General features: G+C 34.1%; 2 protein-coding genes across 3 annotated transcripts; both read right to left on the bottom strand.

Annotated features, from left to right (window-relative positions):
- Positions 1–961: 961 nt before the first annotated feature.
- Positions 962–11605, bottom strand: LOC138308901 (polyadenylate-binding protein 4-like). 2 transcript variants are annotated; one of them, XM_069249950.1, is made up of 10 exons: positions 11407–11605; positions 10587–10702; positions 10130–10289; positions 9122–9202; positions 7793–8026; positions 6629–6832; positions 3941–4118; positions 3336–3610; positions 2676–2900; positions 962–2071 (listed from the first exon to the last, which is right to left on the bottom strand). In XM_069249950.1, exons 1-10 carry the CDS (start codon positions 11578–11580, stop codon positions 1997–1999), a joined length of 1722 nt encoding a protein of 573 aa, XP_069106051.1. In that variant the 5' UTR covers positions 11581–11605; the 3' UTR covers positions 962–1996. The 2 variants fall into 2 exon arrangements, with proteins under 2 accessions (XP_069106051.1, XP_069106052.1); XM_069249951.1 differs by having other exon boundaries at positions 2676–2897.
- A 653-nt stretch (positions 11606–12258) lies between these two features.
- Positions 12259–14087, bottom strand: LOC138308902 (polyadenylate-binding protein 1-A-like). Its single transcript, XM_069249952.1, has 2 exons — positions 13577–14087; positions 12259–12509 (listed from the first exon to the last, which is right to left on the bottom strand). Exons 1-2 carry the CDS (start codon positions 13773–13775, stop codon positions 12274–12276), a joined length of 435 nt encoding a protein of 144 aa, XP_069106053.1. The 5' UTR covers positions 13776–14087; the 3' UTR covers positions 12259–12273.
- Positions 14088–17985: the final 3898 nt, after the last annotated feature.

Genomic DNA, 17985 nt, shown 5'->3' with positions numbered 1-17985 from the left:
AAGACTAGAGAGAGAATGACGCCCAATATCAAAGCCAAACAGTCAACCACAGTGTGTACCGTTATATGGCTCTTTTGATGTACATCAAATGACTAAATTACCTGTTCTGTTGCCTCCAGTTTTACTATGAGATAGTCCAGGGTGTGTAGAGATTGTAAGTGATGGAAGCCCTAGAATATCGCAGATGAGCATGCTACAGACCAAATATCAGTACCCTTAGTTTTGGGTTATTGATAAGTCCTTTGAATGAAAAGATTACACATGGTGCACGACGACGAACTGTACACGATAACTGTCATTCTGACCAAATCCAGATGACCTAAAAATGGTCATCATTCACAGGAGTGCAAAAATAAATAACCCAAACAAATTTTGATGGTAATGTACCAGTTCACTCAAGGGCACTTTCTGACATATGTGCATCATTTTCATGAAACATTGCGCTTTGTGTGGTACATTTATGTATGTAAAAAGTTGTATCTCGTGAAATTAAGATGTTTTAGAGTAGAGCATTATTAGAGCTGTCATCGATATATGGGAAGGAAAATATCACAATCCAAACAATGGTGTTGATAAAAAGATGAAGCCCAGAACGGTCGTTTTATGTACTACATAATCGGTTCTTTAAATGAAAACAATGCATGTCACTTGAGAACAATTGCTGAGTATTTCATATATAATTTGTAGCCATTGTGAAAAATTCATAGAGTCAAAATGATCAGGAAACTTACAATATATATATACAGTAAGTATACTGTCAAAAAAGTTATACACAATTCGTGGGCATTTAAAATTCCAACGTTACTAGGTCATAGAGGGTCATCGAGTACAATTTCGTTCATTTTATCGATTTTGGAAAATAGGGAACATATCGTATTGATTGAAGTGAATCATCAATACGTTGATATTGTTTGTAAAGATGACAGCTCTAAGCATTATAACACAAAAACAAACACTTAAATGAAACGGAAGTTTTTTATTTGAACTAAAATTTTTCTGAAAGGAAAAAAACAGAATAAAAAGGATTATTAACTAAATCCTGAATACTCATAAAATAACGTTCCCTCTTCTCTCAAGTTTTCGTCAGTTTGTAATAGGTGTTTGTGCTTCTTGCTCAGGTCAAACTAGCTCTAAAATCAACAAGGGTTACAACATGTATGTTTATACTAGTTTTATCACATGTTTTTTCAATTTTTTTGTTCATTTTTTTCATACATATATCGTATACATATAGTTTTTTTCAGTTTTGGTAAAAAAAAAAAAAGATGAAGTTAATAATCCATTTTCTTTATGTGAATTTTTACAATTTTTGCGATTTTTTTAAGGTTTTTTTTTCTGTTCGAAGTGCAGTTGTTGTGCCATGAGTTGGATAATTTGGTAAGGTTTTATCTAAAAACATGGACACCCAACATGAACACAACAACCACTTCATAATATTATAACAAATCGTGAGTCAGCCCTCCACCTTCATCAACGTTTGTACAGTAACCAATCACCAAGCCACAGATATCTACATATCATACAAGGATTGAACAGACATATTTATACATAGAATGGTTTAAACCGAGAGGTGTATGTATGTCGTATTTGATTGATAGACAATACATAACGACCAATCAAGGTTTTAACATTAAAACATCAGCAAGAGCCACTTATTGTTGTAGATTCGGCAGTCATGCCTGATGTAGTGAATGGATATAAAACAGCTGGATCAGAGATGATAGATGTATCAAAAGAGTCGTAATGATCGAGTGTATCCATAGCAATATTGTTTATGTCCAACAAATGATATCACAAATTCTTCTTTACAGTTTCAATTCGATGAGATTTCCAACGCTGGTTGATGTCGACTTATACAGATGACAGAACACATTTATAGTACTGAATACAAGATGACTAGTGATAATAAAATGGACTAGTAGTATAAATTCTGATAGCTTTAGATGGTCTGTAGTCTGGCTGTGGTGAAGAAGGGGAGCGGCGAGGGCTCAGTGCCCTATTCTGGGCCGGGTTTGCCTCCGGACGTTTCCTTGGCCTGATGAGCCTGGAGTACAGCAACAGCTTCTTTCACCTGTAACACAGAGGACATGTTAAACACAAAAGCGTGAATGACAGCACAAATCATACAGATAATCTTCAGGGCATCCAGTAGACCTTTGAGAGTATTTTTTTGACTGCTAAAATTAGATTAACGCTTTGGTTTGAAGCACATGTCTATTTGTCATAGGATTTGGCTGCTCAGATTTCTGAGAAATGATTGTTTGACTTCTGAATCTACTAAAAGTCAATGGTCAACAGGATGCCATGTTATTTTACCCTATGATATTTTAGACAGTTAAAATGTTGGCACATAATTTAATGCTGGGAATGAATTTGAGTAGGGACCATTTCCTGTCCAACTTACTTAAAATCTTGTTCAAATGTTTCTTTGTTTGAAATATACATAGGTTTGGACATCCCCTTTTTGTAGCATTCAATATTATTAATCAGTTTTACGCTATTATCTTATTTTTAATGCTTTCACCCTTAAAGACACGAATTAGCTCGCCTACAACATGAAATTCATTAGATAATGGAGTCAGACAGGTGTTTTACATAGAAATTAATATTATCAATAACCCTATATACAATCTTGCTTTATTTAAACTAATGAGTAATCACATCACACTACTCACCTTAGCCTCGAGTGATTCATGAGACTCCAACATGTGCAGCAATTCAGAGTTGTCGATTTCCAGCAACATGCCAGTGATCTTTCCAGCGAGCTCGGGGTACATTCTCTGGATAAGTGGGAAGAGACGTTCGCCCAACATCTGTTTCTGCTCCTGTGGAGGGGCAGCAGCCAACATGGACGCTGTCAGAGGTTCCTGGCCCTGGACAAGCACTGCCTGTTGGGGCTGCTACAAAACAACAAGCAACATCGTCAATATCAATGTGGTTATAACATGGTACCCATTATAACTAAATAATCTTCTTACTGTAACTCTAAAATGGTCGTGGAAACAGTTTGAAACGTCTGAAATGCACTCATCCTTTAGGCAAGTGTTCCTCTAAAATCTTCTCATCAGAATGGCATTTTCACTTGCCCTCAATATTTTTCAGACAGTTAAGCATATGTGATTGTGTATATATATATTATGTGTTGTTTTAGCTGTATTCATTTAATTGTCACCTATATATTGAGCAATAAACAAGAAATACATTACATAATATTATCAAGGTCCAGGTAAGACTGACAAGTGTGCTGTCATCATTCACTTGTCTGACGGCCAAATCCACTCATCTGGACGAGTGGACAAGTACATTTCCCCAGCCCAGATATTTGGTGAAATTACCTGTTGCATTGGCTGGTTGGGCTGAACAGGTTGTGGTGGGTTGCGCATGTTCGTGGTGAATTTGTAAGCACTTCTGTTGGCCTGTGTCTGGACGTTTGGTGCACCAACGTTTGGTGGCGCACGGCCGGGCATGGGCTGTTGGTTCATGGCCATTCGTGGCTGTGGTGCACCAGTCTGTCCTGTGATGGGACGAGCGTTCAGGTTGCTGCGTACAGCTGCCTGGCCTGTTGGGCGAGTTTGACGCATCTGTGGTCCTGCTGGCATGGTCTGGAAACCTGTTGACAGCATTAATAAAGAGTTTCACATAGAATATAATTGTAAATTTATATCAAATACTCCAGTGTAAAAATATTTGAACAATTCAATTTCAATTTATAAATTCAATTCCAGAAAGGAAAACGTTTATTCCAATGATTTCAAGAGAAATTTGTTAAAAATGTTACAGATTAAAAGTTGAGCAAATATTTTCGAAGGCTTTGTTAATTTGAATTTTTATTAAAATCAGACAAAACAAAACATTTGTCAGCTAAATTAGACACCAGGAATAGTGTCTTTTGGTAAATGAACAAATGGTGAAACACCTAGTTCATGGTATTAATACTAACCTCCTGCAGGGTTTGGTTGACGGACTGTCTGCCATCTTGGACTGGCTCGCATCTGTGTCATCTGTTGAGGAGCGAAGAAGCTTCGCTGGGTCTGTGGCATCTGTGGCACAAAGTAGCCAGCACCTCCGCCGGGCTGGAACATCTGACTCATCTGACCCATCTGTCCCATCTGTTGGCCCTGTCAAACAAATGATACACACTGATTAATACACATTGAAGTATTTTAATTGATTGATTCACTTTGTCTGCTTTTTAGTTTGTTCCTTGAAAAATTTGGCTCATTATTACAGAGAATGAATGTAGATTAACAATGACTTATCTGAAGTGATGAAGTTTCAACGAAATTCATCAATCAATTAGAATGTAGATTAACAATGACTTGTTTGAAGTGATGAAGTTTCAACGAAATTCATCAATCAATTCCCAAGTTATTGTAAGAAAATTAACATTAGGACAAGCATACAATAACAATGACTTGTTTGAAGTGATGAAGTTTCAACAAAATTCATCAATCAATTCCTAAGTTAATGTATGAAAACTAACATTAGGACAAGCATACAATAACAATGACTTGTTTGAAGTGATGAAGTTTCAACAAAATTCATCAAACAATTCCTAAGTTAATGTATGAAAACTAACATTAGGACAAGCATACAATAACAATGACTTGTTTGAAGTGATGAAGTTTCAACGAAATTCATCAAACGATTCCTAAGTTAATGTATGAAAACTAACATTAGGACAAGCATACAATAACAATGACTTGTTTGAAGTGATGAAGTTTCAACAAAATTCATCAAACGATTCCTAAGTTAATGTATGAAAACTAACATTAGGACAAGCATACAATAACAATGACTTGTTTGAAGTGATGAAGTTTCAACAAAATTCATCAATCAATTCCTAAGTTAATGTATGAAAACTAACATTAGGACAAGCATACAATAACAATGACTTGTTTGAAGTGATGAAGTTTCAACAAAATTCATCAAACGATTCCTAAGTTAATGTATGAAAACTAACATTAGGACAAGCATACAATAACAATGACTTGTTTGAAGTGATGAAGTTTCAACAAAATTCATCAAACGATTCCTAAGTTATTGTATGAAAACTAACATTAGGACAAGCATACAATAACAATGACTTGTTTGAAGTGATAAAGTTTCAACGAAATTCATCAAACGATTCCTAAGTTAATGTATGAAAACCAACATTAGGACAAGCATACAATAACAATGACTTGTTTGAAGTGATGAAGTTTCAACAAAATTCATCAATCAATTCCTAAGTTATTGTATGAAAACTAACATTAGGACAAGCATACAATAACAATGACTTGTTTGAAGTGATGAAGTTTCAACAAAATTCATCAATCAATTCCTAAGTTATTGTATGAAAACTAACATTAGGACAAGCATACAATAACAATGACTTGTTTGAAGTGATGAAGTTTCAACAAAATTCATCAATCGATTCCTAAGTTAATGTATGAAAACCAACATTAGGACAAGCATACAATAACAATGACTTGTTTGAAGTGATGAAGTTTCAACAAAATTCATCAATCATTCCTAAGTTAATGTATGAAAACCAACATTAGGACAAGCTACAATAACAATGACTTGTTTGAAGTGATGAAGTTTCAACGAAATTCATCAAACGATTCCTAAGTTAATGTATGAAAACAACATTAGGACAACCATATAGATAGACAAAGATGAACACTAGGTAGAAGAAGTTGAAGCATAAACGAGTGACTGAATATTATATTTGTCTGTATGGAAGACCCTAAACAGTATCTTCACAATGAAGATAAAGTTCAAACTTTTCTTCCAATTTCTATAGCAAGCTTCAAGGAAAGTACAAAGTTACAACACAAACTTTGTCTTGCTGGAACTTGCAAATTATTTCATAATCTATACTAATGAACGTAACTATATTGTTAAATGCACTATGATACCCTCCAAATGGAGCGAAATTATAAATATTGTTTTAATTGGATTTATCACGTAGTAGACTGTGGATTAAATATACCAATGTTGAATGTTCATAGTTTATTTTTTAATGAAATCACAAATTGTTTTAGTATCTATTTTTGTTCACTACATATGTCAAATTGGTTTTGACAAAATTAGAAACCGCTCACTTGCTAATTTTTAAGAGTTAAAATTTTCCTTCTGACAATTCTTTGGGGACACATAACAATAAATTTTCACCCCTGAATACTCAAAATGAAACAAAACAAACAGTAATAAGTTAGAAAGAACACCACTGTGATCTAATGCTTTAAATGTATGGAAGTGACTGGAAGTTATCTATTCATCTGTATGGAAGTGACTGGAAGTTATCTATTCATCTGTATGGAGGTGACTGGAAGTTATCTATTCATCTCAGTCTGTATGGAAGATCCTAAACAGTAACATCACAATGAAGATAAAGTTCAAACTTTTCTTCCAATTTCTATAGCAAGTTTCAAGGAAAGTACAAAGTTGCAACACAAACTTTGTCTTGCTGGAACTTGCACCTACTTAAGGTTTCATTTGCTATTTTCAAGCAATATTGAAACCAAAAATATTCTTAAACTTCAGAAATATCCATCCAATGGTATAAAAATACTTCTGTTTTTCAAAAGCTATAAATGTATAGTATTTAAACCCTGTTTCTCTGAAAGTTACTCCGACTTACCTGCATCCTCATGCTTGCAATGCGCTGCATGTATTGGGAAGCCAGATGTGCTTTCCTGTCCTCCTTGCGCTGAGCGAGAGCAACATAGAGGGGCTTAGCCACCACAATACGGCCGTTCATTTCAGTCACAGCCTTTGTAGCTTCCTCTGGGGAACTGAAGCACACAAATCCGAAGCCCTTGGTGCGGCCTTGTTCTGACATTACCTTTAAACAAACAGCAATACTTTAAATATTTTCTATTGTTCACAAGTAGGAATCAATTAATTAAATTATTCGAGTGTGAATAACCCCAAATAGTTTAAAATTGGTGTAAATATCTTCGCTGACAAAAAATGTTAGAAGCATCGCAAATTACTTCCAAGTGCTTTAAAGTTAACAATAAAACAATGACCTGTCATCTTTTTGAGGAAATTGAGAAACACAATTATAACTGTACTATGCATTTTATTTAGGAGTGTATGGTTACAAGTAACCCACAAAATCCTACCAAATTTTGAGCAATATTTGATTCAATTACTTTTTAAATTTTCTAAATGATATACTAGATCAAACACCAAAATCAATTTTTCAATCATTATGCTATGGTAACATATACTGTCTAGTCTTTCCTTCGGGACATGACCATAACTCTGGCCATTCCACATAAGGAACTACTAGGATTAATATTTCCCATCTAAGGAAGGCAGTTTACCAACTGGAGATAGTAAACTCCAGGGTGTGTGGGAAATTCATTTTATATACAGGTTAATTTTGATTGTAGTCGAAGGCTGGTGAACTTTCAAAACTGCTACACAATGGTTACCTTGATTCACTGCCTTAATAATTTATAAAGCCCCACTGATTCAAGAGAACAATGTTCAAATGTAATGCAATTATCACATTAGGAGACTACAATAAAACATGTTGATAACGAACACGCAAACAACAAATTCATGGTTATAACTTAGGAACTTTGATTCTCATCAAGGTTCCTATAGGAGGTGTATAATGAAATATGCTTATAATGAAGTAAATAGAAGGTTCCTAGAGGTTCGCTATAACTGTGTTTTACTGTATATGTAATGAAAGTAAAAATATATGTATATTAAAATATGGCCATCTAATAGAAAACATATCATTGAGTGACAATCTATTAAAAGTAACCATGTCTCCCACACAACGTACCCTGGCACTGGTAATGGTACCAAACTGCGAGAACTCCTTGCGAAGACGCTCATCATCGATATTGTCATCCAAGTTTTTGACATAGAGGTTAACGCCCTGGTAGCGGTTGATTCTTTCCATACGGATTTTCTCAAACTTATCCTTGAGCTCAGCCTGCCTCTCTGCCTTCTTCTGGGCACGTCCTGCATACAGGGTCTTACCATTGATGTCTAGTCCATTCAGTTCTTCAACAGCCTGTATCAATGTGTTATTTATTATATCAATGATGAAATAGTAATATAATTAAAGCACTTACTAAATTATTAATTATAAATTATTCACACTTAAAATGAACAACAAATAATTATTTTCAAAGTTATAAATCGATTTTAATTGTTTTTTAACAAAACAATGTCAGATTCTTGTTAAAGTTAGATCGACACGTGAATCTGTTTGAGAAAAAGGCTGACGATCTATACCACATGCAATTTAACTAAACATAATTATGTTTGAAAATATTTACATATCAATTCTGAACATAAATAAAGAACAAATTTATGTACATTTGCCATGGCAAAATGATCATACGATCGTGATTAAACGTCAAAGGACCGATCAACTTGCATTGTTGTTTTGACAAATGTGTATAAATTTGAAAATGGCTGCTGGTGATGAAGCCATGCGTTAACTGGACCTACATATGTTTTGAGAATTCTTCTTGTATTGTTGATCAATGTGGCGAACTAGCTTGATATTATTTCATAAAATAATGCATATTCAAGCAGCTATGAAACAATGTAACAAGTATTTTTTGTATCCATATTACATATGAATTTTCGGTTAGCCATTGCACGCCGACTTTACATGCCCCAATATCTTGTTGAACGAGACGCTTAATACGCACATGCGTGGCATAGTCAAGAGTCTAGTTGAATAAGACTACCCATGAATGGCAGTTGTTGTAAGGAAGCATGGTTTCTCCAACTGATCATCAGTGTTGCATACCTTTGCAGATTTATGCATAAAATGATAAGCCATACGATGACGTTAATCTGTCACCATACTGATTTCTAGTAAAAAAGAAATATCTTGAAACACATATCAGCGAATTTTTCTGAAAATACATTGCAGAATTGTAAAATATTCGATTTTATTTTTAGCATTTCCCAGATGTTTTATTCAAATAAGCGGAGGTCATGTAAAAAGTTTATTCAAATACAAAGAGTTGAAAAATAAAGATAAAGAAGGAAAAAATCGGGACCGCAGTATTTTATACAAATAACCGAAATATTTGAATAACTGTTATTCAATTAAGTGGAGTCCTCTGTATTTCATATTTTCATATTTTACCTTTTCTGCAGATTCTGGGTCCTCATAACTGACAAAACCAAATCCCCTAGGCTTCATGTTTGGCCCTTCCTCACTCATCACCTAAAATTTCAAAACATATCAACTGACAACAAATAAATAAAGCATCAAATACTGTCCCAGGCAACCAGAGTCTCAACAATCAGATTGGACTTTCAGTTTTGGAGAGCATGTCTATTTGCCATATTTTTTGTTTCTTCAGATTTCTATAACTGCTAAACTCAACCAGATGCCCTACTTTCATTACATTAACAATTTTATCATTTGTTATAGGCTTTGAGAAAATGGTTGAAATTTATCTGAATTTCTAAATGTTTAAAGATGCTCCATCGCCGACAGACCATAAATGACATTCATCATTTGAACAATAATTGGTGTTTTATAGTGTATATATATGTCTCATTAACACAAAAAATAATAAAAAAAAATTTTTTTTCCTTTGGTATATGCGCAATCAGTACATCATTCCATATAGGATATAGTGCCACGGAATTTTTTCGGGATGCAATTAATTGTTTTTCATATTTTTAACTTGAATTAAAATTAGAAGCTCAAACTTTTCAACGGTGGTAATGGTGTAAAGTAAGTAACTTTTGTAACTGAAGAAAAATACTAAATCGTCTGCTCCTGTTTTTGATAGTGAAAAAATACCTTTTGTCAGCGGTGGAGCATCTTTAATCATAAGGTTTTAGTTCCAGCTGATTAAATGCGACATCACAAGACCTCTTTGTCTTCAATGTTGCTGTAAGTCTTATTCCTCGGAAATTAAAATGCTCAAAAAATAATACAAACGGTAACGTATATCAACAATTACAGATTGACCTGTTGACTATGTATAAAGCCATTTTTGCACATATTTTTTAATCAAACGACCCAAATATTATCAATTGTGTGTCTAGATCACTTGCAACCAATGACAATGTGTCCAATTGTGGGCCACCCAAAATATTTACAATGCAACATTTCGAATATATATCCTTTTATTCTCACCTTGGCACTGATGATTTTTCCATAAGGCTCGAACATGTCACGCAGTTTTTCATCATCAAGTTCATCTCCAAAGTTCTTGACATAAACATTGTTGAATCTTTTCATTTTGTCACCTAGTTGTTCCAGACGTTCACGACGGTTCATGAATTTGCCTACAAATCTGAAAGGGACATTTTACATTGAAAACCCCATCAAAATAACATTGATCTAAGCCAAGAGAAGCTTGATAATAATGCAAATTATTATAATTTTAACCTACCTGAAAATCTTTAAAAATACTTAATTTGTAAATACGTACAAAAAAAAAAGAATTGCATTTTCTGATTTACTACAAATTTTATATAGAGTGTAAACAAATAGTGTTAAATGATTTCTTGGAGCAAATTCAGTGAACACATTATGAGAAGAAATACAAGACAAATTACTTATATAGTATAACAGATCTAACTTCACTTACACTTTCTTGCCATTGAGCAACATGCCATTTACTTTGTCGATAGCGTTTCTAGCGGCTTCCTCAGTCTCAAAATGTACAAATCCATATCCTCGGGAACCATGTTCGTCTGTCACAATCTAAAGAGAATATGAGCAAATATTTAATGTTATACATTAAATAGATACAAACAAGAGCAATTTTGTAGGATTATCTCCCAAGTACAGAACATCAATTCTCCAGACTTTACCTTTGCCGCTCGTATCCACAGCCCCCCATAAAAGAATCAGGGCTGCCAAGGATAACAAAGTGGGAGCAATCTATCTGCTAGGAAGAGAATTTAGTGTCTATCCTTGGTCTTTAGATCTCTACACCACAAGAGTCGATGTATTAAATATTATATGATCATGTACTTGTTCCAAAAGTTACAGAAATATCTCATAAACCGGTTTTGGTATCCGATTCTGCATATAATTTACCTTTCCTTTAATAATGGAATGCCAATTTCAGTCAAGCATTCTGCTCATAAAGCCTCTGTAAAAACTATCATCATTTCTTTTCTAGGAATTCAAAGTTTTTCAATACTATATTTTCCTTCGTTTGTATGTACACTGATATGTTGTTATCATGAACAGTCAGATCGTTTTATGAAACATGGTGTGAATAAGGATACGATATATTTCAATCAGATCACCTTGTTGAAGGATGTTTTAGATAACATAAGTTTACTTTCTCTGCTTTGCATGTAAAAAAATGCATTGCTTAATTGAGACCTATATTTGATTCTGAATTCTAGGATTTATTAAGTACTGATTTTAAAATACTATTTTGCTTGCACAATTACCTTACAAGACAAGATGTTTCCAAAAGCTGAGAATGTGTCGTACAGAGCTTTGTTGTCAATACTCTTGTCCAAGTTCTTAATAAACACATTTCCAACTCCAGATTTTCTCAGGGAAGGATCTCTTTGGGACCACATGATACGGATAGGTCTACCCTTGATTGTGTCAAAGTTCATCGTGTCAAGTGCTCTCTCCGCGCTGAAAAGACAAATGCAGCATTGTACAGTACATTTTTTTTAACAGAATTACCTATAGGAGATTTCATCTATATCGTAGCGGCCATTTTGACGAGTCAGTATACCATTAGAATTCCTCCACACCTGTGGTTATTTTTAGTGTATAATCCCGAGAATATCGAATGTAATTACACTAGAACCAATCGGAAGCATTCTACTTTCGTTTTCAGTCATAATTTTAGCAACAGGAGGGAGATTTGACGATCGGATCGCCGGTTGAAAACTCAAGAGTCAAAAAACGTCTTTTTACGCGTGTAGCACTGAGGGCCATTTAAACCAACGCGTATATAGTCGCGTGTAGCAGTCTAAGGGTTAATAATGGAATGCCAATTTCAGTCAAGCATTCTGCTCATAAAGCCTCTGTAAAAACTATCATCATTTCTTTTCTAGTTTTTCAATACTATATTTTCCTTCGTTTGTATGTACACTGATATGTTGTTATCATGAACAGTCAGATCGTTTTATGAAACATGGTGTGAATAAGGATACGATATATTTCAATCAGATCACCTTGTTGAAGGATGTTTTAGAGAACTTCAGTTTACTTTCTCTGCTTTGCATGTACCTCTATATTATTTACAAGTCTAAATCCATTGCTTCAGACCTATATTTGATTCTGAATTCTAGGATTTATTAAGTACTGATTTTAAATACTTTTTTTGCTTGCACAATTACCTTACAAGACAAGATGTTTCCAAAAGCTGAGAATGTGTCGTACAGAGCTTTGTTGTCAATACTCTTGTCCAAGTTCTTAATAAACACATTTCCAACTCCAGATTTTCTCAGGGAAGGATCTCTTTGGGACCACATAATACGGATAGGTCTACCCTTGATTGTGTCAAAGTTCATCGTGTCAAGTGCTCTCTCCGCTGAAAAGACAAATGCAGCATTGTACAGTACATTTTTTAACAGAATTACCTATATTCTAATAATGTAATGATAAATACAGATTTCTTTGACTTTGATACCATAAACATTTTGAATACTGTACTGTGACCCAACCATTAGTCGTGACGGAACAGTAGTCGTTATTGTGTGCATATTCTACTGCGTGTCCAGAATTCCGAATATCTGGAGCTGCTGACGAATTCTTCAGGATGTTGTTGTTATGTGGAAATAATGCGTTTCAGGAGATGTAAACAATTAAATTCTTCCAAAGCACGACTACTGTTCCTTCACGACTACTGGTAGGGTCCTAGTATAGTTCTTAAATTTTGCAACTGCCAAGAACTTATTCAGTGTTTATTTATGTTAATCACTTTTGTAGACTTTTGATACCTATTCATCTGATATGATGCGATACATAAAACCATGATTTTAAACAATTTCGTGAGGTCTTAAATTTAGCGGTTAAGAGCTAATCTGCGAAAATCAAACCTATGCGAATAGTAGCAACTATTATATATACAGTATAATGCTATTGACAATTTCATTCAATATTTTATTCGTCAACACTCATATTTTGACCTTTCTCGTCACAAGGAATTATCTTTGGGTAAGATAAGCTAATAACTTGTTTGTCCCCATGAATTAAGCTATGTTTATGCTAGCTATACAGAATATTATAATGAAAATGTGTTTAAACTTTAAAGTTGAGGAGACCAACCATGCTAATCTTAACATTTTGATTGAATTTTATTCACCAGTTACCAGAGTCTAATTTGACAGCAAAACAAGAAGAATTTCTCAGGACACGCATCACGCGAAATTATATTAACAAAATGAACTCTTATCAATTTATTTTAATACATTATTAATTCGTATTTCCTGATTACACAAAAAGATTCACTCAATGAAATGGACAACCATGTCATGTGATGATGTGTCAATTCGCCTTGGGCGATGCCGTTTGCCACGAACGACATCAATACCACTCAAAAGGTTATTTTTTACTTTTTTAAGACAATGCAATATATTTTTCATTCATGATTCTTACCATCTGCCGGTTGTTGGAAGTTGACGTAGGCATAACCAAGTGATCGCCTTGTGATCATGTCTCGACACACACGAATGCTCAATACTGGTCCAGCCGTTGAAAATTTCTCGAATAACATAGCTTCAGTAATGTCTGCCTGAAGATCGCCCACATATAAGGACGCCATTGGGTAGCTAGGACCTGCTGGATTCATTGCCATCTTTGCTGGTTTCTCTTGGATGTTCTACAAGTGTTCAATCTCTTCCTTCTGACGATGTTTCAACGACTAAAATGGCGTCCACCAACTGTTGCTAATCTCAAATGTACTGAAAACGGAATATTCTTACAACAAAAACCTACCGTTCCACGATTTTTTTGTAGTTTTTAAGTTTTTCAGATTTTTTTGTGTTTTTTCAATTGGGTATTAAACTTAAAATAAACAGTTTTCGGTGTTGTGTTTCGGATAAAGTCCTCACACAAACCTATCACCGACTTCACGATTTGAGAAGAGGGATGGCAGAGGGAGCCACTGCGCCTTTAAATACGATTTTTACAGGAAAAAGTTGCGCGGAAGCAAATAGTTCCATGTTTTGTGCTTGTTTATTTATGTAAATTGATCTAATAAACATTGTGAAATAAATTTGAAAACAATTTCTACTGTTTAATAATATGCAAACTAAATAAATTGATTTATTTTCTGTTATATAATGAATTCCTTTCACATATTTTCGCTCTGATGACGTCACTAAAAAAACTTGTTTAATTCCTCCGCATGATGGGAACACGTGCGTAAAAGGTTTCCCTGAGCCCATAACGGGGGTAATAGCGTACGGCAGCTCGTTTTGGTTGATGCGAAAAGTCATAAAAATACATGTAGTTAGTCAACATGAATAGATAAAATATTAAAATAATCTTCCACATGTTATAATAATATTTTTTTCTTATAGAAATGTTACAGTAACGTTGTACTAGTTACTTCCCTTATACCAGAGACTGTCACAGGGACATGACGATTATGTACAGTACGTTATATATATCTACATAGGGGTTGGTAGCATATTATTTGTTTTGCTGACAGCAGATGAAAGTTTATGTTTAATTTGAACATGTAAGTTTTACATAAATATAAAATTAATTTAACTGATATGCCTATGGTTTATATACATATACAATACAAGTTTCTGTTGGCAGCTGCTTATATACATGTATATATTTATATTTTACCTTATTTGTTTATCAAACATTAAAAACCAAAACCGCAAGTGTATTTTCTTTTGTTGATATATATGCGTGCCCCCCCCCCCCCTTTTCACTTCAACATTCGGTATTACACATTTGGATAGCTGTATACATGCATACATGTGGTAACAGACCTAGCCGCATAATTTACAGTGGACATGTACAGCCCTAGGACTCCATTCTGTTTTAATAGGAAGTGCCAGATCTAATCCCTGGGGCTACAGTTGTGTGACATATCGGAGTTCGCTTTATTTTACTGCATAACAATAGTCTTATAAAACACTAGCTTCCTGAATTCGTAAAAATGTCGATTTTAGTCTAAACTAATTACACACTATAAATTTCGACTGTAAGCAGAAAAAGAAGAAACGCTTATAGGTAAACACATTTTGGTAAGTGTATGTACATAGGAATGATGCACCGCGATATTTTTGGTGCTGTTTCTTTTTTTCTTTTCTTTCTTTTTAACGTTTTATTATCAGAAGATGTAATGTTATATGTGACAATACAATATGTTGCTTGAAGTAATTATTCAATATTATTTTTTTTTCGATAGACGTAATTACATGTAGGTTGAAATCTATCCATGATTGAAGATCAAATCTAAAAAAAAAAATTAATTCAAAGAGAAAAAAAGGAGAAAAGTTATCGAACCACCGCACTTTGGCAAAAACGACTGCTAATGTATGTTCAAGACATGCGTTACAATATATAAGTTGCATAAAACTTGTACCCAATCCTTTTGTATATATTTGCAATAAAATATGTTAAATCAATGTTCAAGACGCCTTATTATACATATGTGTGTTAAACATTACTAGCATATAAATATGTGTTAATGCGTGAATATTTTCGAATAGCTCTTCTAAACAATAAGAGTTGACGATTTTTTTTCGGCTCTATGTCAGTTTTCTACAATTGTTTTTCGAGTATATTTCTTTGTTTGGGCGTCTAATAGATATCTATGCACACAATTATGCGTTGATTCCTCCAACACCTTCATAACATTTTTGAATTAGTAAAGGGATACATCTTTCAATATAGGACACTTCTTTTACGCTAGTTTGGAAAAAGCGAGCGTCATACTTTACAATGCGAGAGCCGGAGCTAAAACATTTTTAACCGAAGATTTAAATCTTCAAATACATGTACCAATCAGTTAAACTATCAACGTCTTAGTCAAGTTTAAATCGCCTTTCGTCCGTGGTCCGTCCTTCCTTCCGTCTGTTAACAATTCTTGTTAACGTTATTTCTCAGAAAATACACTTGAGATTTTTCTCTAGGGTCTCAGTTGTGCATGTTGAATTTTAAACTGATCCGCCAATAAGACAGTTGACAGATAGTCTACTAGATAATTCATCAATATTTCATGTACATTATAAAATCGTCATCGTGATGAAATATCATATTATAAAACATTTATTATTATTAATATATTAATGAAAAAAAAAAAAAAACATTTTGAAAAATTCCTGCAAAAGTTTGTTGTGAAATGCACATTCTTAAGATATCATAATCTTCGTCGTGAAAATATGTGATTTGTTACATCATATTCTCGAGATTTAAACCTGCGATATGTACACCATTGAATGAAATATCACCTATAAAACTCTCTAAGTCACTTCTTATACCATACCAATTTGTATATGATGATTTGGAAAGAAGTTAAACTTAAAAAAAAAATGCATGTAAGTAGGAAATATCATGTTGTATGCGTTCGATTTCAAGGTTTGTCATACCTATTTTAGCTGATTACATGATAAATGCAATTTTCCTAATTCTCTTAGTCGCTGCCATAGGTTTCACATCATTTTTATTTTTTATATATATTTTTTTTTCACAAAAATTAATGCTAGTTCTCGTGAAAGTAGTCGCCGTCCATTTGATCAGAAAGAAGTTGCCGTCCATTTGATCAGAAAGTAGTCGGTGCTATCTAAGGCTTTTGATTGCCTTCCCCATGGACTGTTGGTGGACAAGCTGCGGACATATGGACTTACTAGTTCATCGCTAGATCTTGTCCGCAGTTTCTTAAGCATCAGGCTCCAGCAGACTAGTCCCAAAGTGACTTGGAGCAGCCGTCTAAGGAAGTAATACAGGGGTCGATTATTGGCCCACTTTTGTTTAACATCTTCATTGATGACATGTTTAACCACACATATAAAAACGTGTTTTATATAATTATGCAGATGACAACACCCTTTCGTTCAAAGACACTGAGAAAGAGAGCCAGAATCTGATATCCTATATGGAATGAAGCACTGATTGCGCATGCGCCAAAGGCAAAATAAATTATTTTATGTAATTTTTTGTGTTAATTAGACATATATATGTATATCAATGTTGTGATGAATATGATTTATGTTCTGTCGGCGGTGGAGCATCTTTAACTATTTTTCTTATATGTAACGTTGAATTGTTGTTTTAGATTATATTATATTAGCATGTACCATGTCAATTTTATCTTTTGCCATATTGGCATATATGTACATTAGACTACTGTATTTTAATCTGAAGTTTATAGCATGCATGAAATTTGTGCTATTTCACTCAGTGTGATGCATGCTACCTTCTGTGATATACATGTATCTATGTGATGTCTCTTTTATTTTTGTTGTTACAACTTACAGTCGTAAGAATAGCTCTACTGAGCTAAAGTTGCTTTGTTCAAAACACGACTTTACATAAAAATTCTTGTATCTTGTAAGGCGAGACATCGATACATCTATATAGCAGAGACGGAGGGACGTACATTGTACATGCCAGCCTACCAAAACGCATGTACGCAGTAGAAAGTCGGAATAATTTGGACTAGATGCTAATAACTGAGAAAATTCAAATAGTTTAGCCTATTTGCCCTAGCTGACCCATTATATTCCATTCTCGGCCCCAGAGTGTTCAGCTAGCACAATATGGTGAAATGAGGGAAAGTAACTCTGATCGATCAGGTTGCACGTTTTATCAGGCATTTTCATTGCCGAAACAATATGTCATGCTTACAACGTGAAGATGACAATATATTTAATCACAAGACCTTACTTAGGGGCATCATCCATCATCATTTTTGAGTTATCCTAGTAATGACAATACCACATTTGACCCCAATTCTGTGACCTTAAATAAGGCCAAGGTCAACTCAATTCTATTATTTTATTACTTTCGGCCTATAAGTCTTACAACATTGAACATAAGGT

This window comes from Argopecten irradians, chromosome 15 (assembly GCF_041381155.1).
Source record: "Argopecten irradians isolate NY chromosome 15, Ai_NY, whole genome shotgun sequence".
NCBI lineage: Eukaryota > Metazoa > Mollusca > Bivalvia > Pectinida > Pectinidae > Argopecten > Argopecten irradians.
The sequence above is the reverse complement of the archived record's forward strand: the minus strand, read 5'-3'. Positions and strand labels throughout refer to the sequence as shown.